Source organism: Peromyscus eremicus, chromosome 2 (genome assembly GCF_949786415.1).
Source record: "Peromyscus eremicus chromosome 2, PerEre_H2_v1, whole genome shotgun sequence".
Classification (NCBI taxonomy): domain Eukaryota; kingdom Metazoa; phylum Chordata; class Mammalia; order Rodentia; family Cricetidae; genus Peromyscus; species Peromyscus eremicus.
The window spans coordinates 150797627-150806083 of NC_081417.1; the positions used below are offsets into that span (position 1 = coordinate 150797627).

At 51.7% G+C, this 8457-nt stretch overlaps 1 protein-coding gene across 1 annotated transcript in view; it reads left to right on the top strand.

The window, feature by feature from the left end:
- The window catches only part of Iffo2 (intermediate filament family orphan 2), a 42681-nt gene extending 38631 nt beyond the window's left edge, over nucleotides 1-4050 (top strand). The window contains exons 6-9 of the mRNA XM_059255305.1: nucleotides 130-250; nucleotides 361-453; nucleotides 1324-1454; nucleotides 3140-4050. Of these exons, the coding sequence (XP_059111288.1) occupies nucleotides 130-250; nucleotides 361-453; nucleotides 1324-1454; nucleotides 3140-3245 (451 nt within the window). The 3' untranslated portion in view covers nucleotides 3246-4050. The remainder of the gene's footprint in view (nucleotides 1-129; nucleotides 251-360; nucleotides 454-1323; nucleotides 1455-3139) is intronic.
- Nucleotides 4051-8457: the final 4407 nt, after the last annotated feature.

Consider the following 8457-nt stretch of genomic DNA (forward strand, 5'->3'; position numbering starts at 1 on the left):
TGCCACCCCCTCTTTTTTGAGACCCGCCTTATGGGCACACACTCACTGGGAAGGTGCCACTTTCTGTCCTCTGTATGCACCCCAGGAGCCTGGCTTCTATTCAGTCATGCCTTCTGATGTCACCTACAGGCGGGAGACCTTTGATTTCGATGACGACTGTGACAGTCTGACTTGGGAAGAGAATGAAGACACCCTGCTGCTATGGGAGGATTTCACCAACTGTAACCCGACCATTGACCTGCAGGGCGAGGTGAGCCCAAGACCCACCTTCTCGGGGGGCGCCTCTTTCCCATGAGCCCCCAGTTTTGCCCTTTTCATGCAGCCTGCTCCCCAGCTAAACTGTCCCCTCTGTCTCCCCAGCAAGAAGAAAACTTGGGCAACTTGATCCATGAGACTGAGTCCTTCTTCAAGACGAGAGACAAGGAGTACCAGGAGACGATAGGGCAGATCGAGGTAAGAGCTCGGGCCATGGAGCCTGCCACTGAGTCTCCTGGGGGCCGCATAGTTGAGATCCTGGGTGATCAAGTGTCCGTGGAAATGCAGGCTTACAAAATGGGACATGCAAGGGGTCAGGAGTCAGGAGCCTGGCATCGCAAACCTGTCCTTATTAGGGTATTGGTTTCCTAATCTGTGAAGTCTGGCAGTGATTCCTGCCTCCCCTAAAGAGGCTGAGGCAGGAGAGTGCCCGTAACAGGCTTAGCCAATGCCTAGCATCATCTGGCATCACTCCGAAGTCAGCTCTGGTTGTTCTGGGTTATCCTTACCTCCTCCTTGGCTGTAGGGACTGGGTGCCCATGCAGAGGAATAATGATGTCCAAAGAGGCCAAGCCACTTCCCCACTGTTTCCAAGTCAGGAAGCAATATTCAGGCCAGTGTGCTTGACCACTGCTATACAAGAGTTAGTGCTCTTTCTGTTGGAGAAGGAGAAGCCTAGAGTCCTCCTCCCTCCTCCCTAGAGGAGCAGGTGTAACAGTATAGGAGAAGGCTCAGAAACATGAAGAGCTTTCTGTTCCTGCCCATAGCCAGAGATGCTGAGTACAGGGAAGTCCCCTGAATCAGTGGGGGTTAGCCGGACAGACTGACTCTGGGGTTGCTAAGCAACTATTCCCCCTTTGACCAGAAGCATGTCTAAAGAATATTGATCCATGTGCAGAGAATAAGGAAGGTTGATACCCACAAGGCAGAGCCTTGAGAGCACAGTGTCCAGGCATGGCTTGGACGGCGCCAGGGATGGCCTGGGTGGAGGAGGGTGGTTGCTGCTGCTGGCAATCTGAGGTTCAAAGGTCCCCCTCACCACCTTTATTCCGCATTGACTCCTTCCAGCTGGAGCTGGCCACAGCCAAGAGCGACATGAACCGACATCTGCATGAGTACATGGAGATGTGCAGCATGAAGCGAGGCCTGGATGTGCAGATGGAGACCTGCCGCCGACTCATCAAAGGCTCTGCAGACAGGTTGGCCCCTGCTCCTCTAAACTTCTGTGGTGGGGGCCTTAGAGAGACATTCTGGGGCTGCATCATGCCCCTTCACTACATTTTCACTTTGCTGACCATTTGTCTGTTCTTCCTTCCATTCATGCATCCATGCATCCATCCATGCATCCATGCATCCATGCGTCCATTCATCCATGCATACATGCATCCATCCATCCACCTAAGACCCCAGTATAAGCATACCACTCTGTGCTAGGTGATTTATGTACCTAATCTCACAGAGCTTCTGTTAAAAACAAAACAAAACAAACAAACAAAAAAACCATTGACTCAACAGATAGTTGTCAAAGGCACCCTGTGTGCAAGACCATCTGCGCTAGCTTATTTCTGTGATAAAACAGCATGCCCAAAAGCAAATTGGGGAGGAAAGGGTTTCACTTCCACATCACAGTCCACTGTTGAGGGAAGTCAGGGTAGGAACCCGGAACCAGGAACTGAAGCAAAGGCCATGGAGCGATACTGTTCCCTGGCTTGTTCCATCCACCTGCCCAGGGTTGGCATCACCCCCCCCCCCCGCAGTGCGCTGTTCTCTCTCTCTCTCTCTCTCTCTCTCTCTCTCTCTCTCTCTCTCTCTCTCTCTCTCTCTCACACACACACACACACACACACACACACACACACATCATTCATTAATTAAGAAAATGAAACACCCCCATAGACTTGCCTACAGGTCATTCTGGTGGAGCCATTTTCTTAACAGGTCCTCTCTTCCCAGATGACTTTGGCTTGTGTCAAGGTGCCAAAAAAAAAAAAAAAACAAAAAAAACAAAAAAAAAAAAAAACAAAAAACCTACCCAGCACAGGGTCTGATGACTGGAAAGCCAGAGCGGGCAGGGCACACCTCTCTGCTGCTGACTAGGCTCCTACTGTGTCCTTCCCCTTTCTCATCTTTCAGCTCCGCCCACACGGGGCTGTGTGTCAGATGTGGAATGCAGAGGCAGACCCCCGTCAGGATCTGCAGCCCTGTTGGGGGACAGACACAGATAGAAGGATGGGAATGCTTGGCACAGAGCTCAGCTTTCTTTCCTGTTGTCACTGTGTATGAGGGAGCAGTGGCTGTAAGGGAAGCGTAGTGGGTAGCAGAGGTCGGCTTCACCTGTCCAGCCTTTAGCTCATGGAATCCCCTAGGACCCACTGTTATAGGCAAGTGGAACTGCTTGCCAGAGACCGCCTTGGGCAGACTGAAACCCGGGGCTGTTTCCTCCAGTGTGTGTAGTCTCCGTATGCTCTCAGTTTTCTCGGGTTTACTGGGTACCACTTTGTGCTCAGACCAGGAATGATGGATGGTTACAGCATGAGGAACCAAGCTGGACCCGTGACCCCCACTCCCACACACTAGACTAAGCAGTGGCTAGGGCAGGGGTCCCAAGGAGTCGCAAGAGTCATAGGCAGTTCATGGAACCTACATGAGCTGGGGAAAAGTGTAGCCCGGGCAAGGATTATGGCGGGAGCCCCTCAGCGTAGATCCTGTTTGGTTCTTGTTTTGTTTTGCCAGGGGTGGAACCTAGGGCCGTGTGCGCACTAGACAATGTTCCGCTCACCCAGCCCCTTAGGGTGTGTTTTTACAGGTGTGACTGCCCGGAGTTCCTGGGATGTCAGGGGACCCCAGCTGCTCGCTGAAAGTCTCCTCCTTCCATGCTTTGCAGGAATTCACCGTCCCCCAGCTCTGTGGCCAGCAGCGACTCAGGAAGTACAGATGAGATCCAGGATGACCTGGAGCGGGAGGCAGATGTGGAGCCCATGGTCAGCTGATAATGGAGGCCCTGGGCAACTGGTGGTCTTGGTGATGGGGCCCAGGCTGCTCTCCTCACTGAGCCACACAGACTCTGTCCTTCCTCCTCTGGAGGCCCAGCGGGACCGCTGCTTCCTTCCTTCCTCCACCGCCCACCACTCGCCCACGGAATGGTGCTGTCGATTTTCTACCGTCCTCCACATCACAAATGCAGACTTCTGTGCGACGATGCAACTGTGCCTTCTCCCTTAAGCTGAGCCACTTTGAGCTCCAAAGAATTCTTCCTAGCAGGTGTTTTTTATACAAAACTCTTAAGGCGAGGGTGGGGCCTGGGTGTGGTATCTCTTGGTTTTGTCACTCCCACCTGCTCCTCTGATTGACCACGAGCTTTGCCCTCCCTCCCTCTGTCCTGGCCCTGACTGGCTTCAAGTTGGTGGCCACCTGGGGGAATCTGCCTTCCAGAAGAAGGGGGCCGTTTACCTCCAGACCTGGGTGAGGAGGACTCCTTAGTTCTTTCTCACCCACTGAAGGAGAGAGAGGCCGATGGAATGCCGGGAGGGGAGACCAATTTTTTTCTTTTTCTTTTGGATCTAGTGGCGATGTGTTGGGGCAAGGCACTGTCGGGGAAGGTAGAGCCTCACTGTTTAAACTATGCAAAAAACAAAAACAAAAAAGCAGCTTGCCTTATATCAGTGGGGAAGGCAGGCCCTCTCTCAGACTCCTGGGAACTGGGAGGGAGGCCAAGGTTAGCATGAAACCCTCATAGCCTCTGAGGGTGAGCGGTGAATTTGGAGATGGTCCCATTCAGACCTCTGGTGAGGCCTGCATTCTGTCAGCTGGCCCACTGGACTGTTGGCTTTCTTGGGGACCTCTGTGGGTGGGGTGGGTGGGGTGGTGGTCTTTTATTGTCCTGGTGACTTGATGTTCTTTCCCGTCTCTCCAGCCACCTGCCGGGCTGCACAGTTGTAATTTCTCTGTGAGAAAGTATGAACGGGCCAGGCCACTGGTACCCACTCCGTCCGCCATGGCGCCATCTTGGTCCTCCATTGTCCCTCTGACTGGAAGAAAGCCTTGTGAGGGAAGGGGAGGGAGGTGGTGAGGCTCCTGGCAGGCTGGTGGTAGCCGGAGTAGAAGCCCCAAGTGAGGACCATCCTCATTCTTGTTTCTAGGCTTTTCCATACTCGCTTGGCTGGACTCTTGGGGAGTCACTCTGAGCCAGTGCTTCCCCAAAGCTCCAAGGGGCCTGAGTTAAGGGATCATAAGATAGACCATCCATCTAGTCTCAGCTGGGAACTTACCTAGCAATCAGGTTTTATTTTTATTTTATTTGTTCTTATTTTTGTGTCCACTCTAGTGGTTTTGATGGCCTGTGTTGTTTTTGTTGACCCAGGAGCTCCCTCTGGAGGTCAAAGGAACAAAATGTACCCAGGGACCAGAACCCATGGCCCTCTGAGGCCTGTGTGTTGAAGGGCAGGGGACTCTGGGCTGGAGCCGTGGTGGTACCCTGATTCTCCCCTGCATCTTTGTATGTCTCTCTGTGAGTGGCCCCATCTGTTTGGCATTTAGAACCAGTGTATATAATAGACAATGTATGTATAGAGAAGAGAGAGAATGTATTTGTTGGCGTAATTTATCAGAATTTGGTGGCCTTTCTCATGTGTGTTTTCCATGATGGGGGGTGGGGCACATCCCACTGGTCCCTGTGCAGCCTGGCTGCAAGGATTCACGTATCATCTCTGGATGGCCCAACAGTCCCTTCTGGCAGGTACTTGGAGGGACGACACAGCCCCTCCCCTCCCCCTTCTTACCAATCCTTCTTTCAAAGGTTACAGGGTTCATATGCTTCTGGTTATTACTATTGTGTTATTGATATTTTGTTTTTATTTTAACCAAAGGGTATCAGAGCCAGATGGGTCTGGACCTTAGCTGCTGTAAAGATTTCCGTTTCCATGAGGGCAGGAAGATGGCTGCCCCCATGGGTCTCCTCGGCCGAGGCTGAGGAGAGCCTGGCAGGCAGAGTAGAAGCTGGCCCTTAGATGTTCTTCAGGGTGGTGGTGTGGTGACACATATCTCTAGAGTTAAGACAGTAAGCTACAGTATAAACGTTTGGGGTGACGCAGGTAACCCTGGAAGTTGGTGTCCTGTGTTGTTATTTTTGTTTTCCCAACTGTATACATGGGTCATTTGTCTAGGACGTATGAGAAAGGCAGGCGCCAGCATGTTCCTTCCTGCTGGCTTTCAAAGTCTGCTTTCCCCTGGGGAGTGAGGCTCCGAGGCAGGAGGATGATGGGAGAAGAGCCAGGGAATGGTGGTCATGCCTCCTGGGCTGGTTCTGGGGTCCGGGCCTGGCCTCCACTCTCTCTCTCTCCTCTCTCTCTTTCAGTTCGTTGCCAGTGGGCCCTGCTTGTCCCCTCACTGTGAGCCCACAGCTTGCCAAGAAAGACCCCACCGCTCACTGGGGGCAGCGCCTGCCCAGTCTGGACAAACTCGTCCATCCTTGTAAACATGTACATACTTCCTTTTGAGTTTTCTATTTCTGAGCCCGGTGTCATATTGACACTGGTGTTTCAGGGCTTCTCAGACGGGCTCTTCATGTTGCCCTTGGTCACGCTCCTAGTTTGGGGGCCACATACACAGGCACATCAGGGAGACAGCGGCATCCTTTCAGGTCCCTGGTTGATTGTGAAACACACACACACACACACACACACACACACACACACACACACACCCTCACACTCCTCCAAATGAGAACGATTGGGAAGAAGTTTTGTCTCCCTGTGGCCGTGTGTCTGGAAGGCCTGTCCACGTTGGACTCTGCTCTGGGGGTGGAGCTCAGATGACCTATGGAGAGTCAAACCACTTTGACTTTGGGGCGGGAAGAGGGGGGGGGTGGGCTAAGGGATCAGATAAGGTGTAACTTAAGCTAAATGTATTCTATTTATAAAGCAAGAGACTCTATTTTTATGAAAGGAAAAGGTTTTTAATCTAGGGTAGGCAGTCGTGGTGGCCCAGCACTTTGCTGTGGATGAGATGCCACCATGCTCGTTGACTCGGGGTGTGTAATAGTCACCCTGCCTTCCGTCTTCACTACACACAGCTGGGGCAGAAGTGGCTTCTTTCTTTCCTCAGCCCTCAGCTCCTTGGAAGTCTTGAAAGAGAGCTGGGGGTGGGGGCCACGGGTAGGGGTGGGGACAGGCAAGTAGACTGCAGGAAACTGAGTGGGGGAGGGGTGCTTCAGAGGTAGGTTCTGATTAGTTTCTCCAGCTCCCCTCTGCTCCCACTCAGCTGTGGGGGTAGGGGGGCAGAGTTGGGAAGCCCCGTGGGCTTGGGGAACATAGGACTTCTTCAGGGCCTGGGGCTTACGGTGTCTGGAGTTGTCAGGCAGCTGGAATAGGCACAGAAGGGACCCAAGATGCTGAGAGCTCAGCCCTGGCTGTGTCCACTCCAGGCCAAGGTCGAGCTTGTGTCTTTGGTCCCTGGATAAAGGAGCAGGACTCTGGAGGATTGCCTCAGACCTGGGTCCTCCCTCTGGGACCCCAAGCTAGGCTTTGGAAGGGTAACCACCTACAGGGAGGAATCGGAAGGGGTCTGAGCAAAGCCATACACTGTCTCTGGGAGGGGATTTTCCGTGAGTGAAGATTTCCAGGCTCAGTTGGGCTGTGTGTGAGCCTTAGGTAAACCTCTCGCCTTTCCCGCCCCGCCCCCAAGCTCTCAAAGAAATGTGGTGAACTCCCCACAATGTCCCCTTTATGCACATTGTAGCATCTACCTGGTTTTTAGCCCCACCCTATCCCACGGTTGCTGTGTCTGTCAGCTGGGTCTGAAAATCCCCGGGAGGGGTTTGTACTCACTAAAAGACTACTGACCCTACCTACCATAAAGCCAACCTGTTTACTGTACTGTTGTAAATACCGTGCCCTTTATATCCTGTATATCGGCTTCTTTTGAATAAAGTAAAAATGTCTTAGAACAGACGGTGTGTGCTTCTTTTTGTCGTGGTGATTGTGGGAGGGTCAGAAGACTAAAGCAAACACATTAACCAATGAGTGATAAGATAGGGAGCCACACACTACCTGTTTGCATCTCACAGTAAGATCTTCCAGAAGGAGATAAAGCAGGACTTGGCTGAAGAGGAGAGCCCCAGAGAGGTCCCAGGCTAATTGGCACTGTCCCGTCTGAAGCTGAGGTCCCACCAGCTACAAAGCCCCCATTTCACAAACTTCCCAGAACATCTACAAGAAGCACCTGCTGGGCTCTGGGTTTGATACTGTCCACTATTCTAGTTACTTTTGTTTAATGGCTCTGGATTTGAGACTGTCCACTGTTTTGTTTTGTTTTGTTTTTGTTTTTGTTTTGGGTTTTTTTTTTTTTTTTTTTTTGTTTTGTTTTGTTTTGTTTTGTTTTGTTTTTCGAGACAGGGTTTCTCTGTGTAGCTTTGCGCCTTTCCTGGGACTCACTTGGTAGCCCAGGCTGGCCTCGAACTCACAGAGATCTGCCTGGCTCTGCCTCCCGAGTGCTGGGATTAAAGGCGTGCGCCACCACCGCCCGGCTGTCCACTGTTTTTAGTTACTTTTATTTAATGGCTCTGGATTTGATATGGTCCACTGTAGCTTGAGTTTTCCTGCCTGGTCCACATTCAGGACAAATCTCTCTCACCTGCCAGTCCCACAGCCCTCAGACCCAACCAAGTAAACACAGAGACCTACATTGGTTATAAACTGTATAGCCATGGCAGGCTTCTTGCCAACTGCTCTTACAGCTTAAATTAATCCATTTCCATTAATCTATACCTTGCCACATGGCTCGTGGCTTACCGGCATCTTCACATGCTGTTTGTCATCGTGGCGGCTGGCAGTGTCTCTCTGACTCAGCCTTCCACTTCCCAGCTTTATTTTCCTTGTCCTGCCTACACTTGCTGCCTAGCCAATGGCCAATCAGTGTTTTATTTATTGACTAATTAGCAACACATTTGCCATACAGAACATCCCACAGCAGTTCACTGTTGTAGTTACTTTTGTTTAATGGCCACATTCAAAAGTGACATCACTCCACTGAGAACTGTCTTCGGGGTGAAGAGACACTGCTCCTTGCTCACATTTATGTAGTGCCCTTTCCCTAGTCATCGTTCTTGGCTCAGATCTCCCAGCGCGTCTCAAATGGTGGAACTGGGAGGAAAAGGAGAAGTCCAAGGTGACAGGGCTGTTTGAGGTGGCCCTTATCATCCTATTC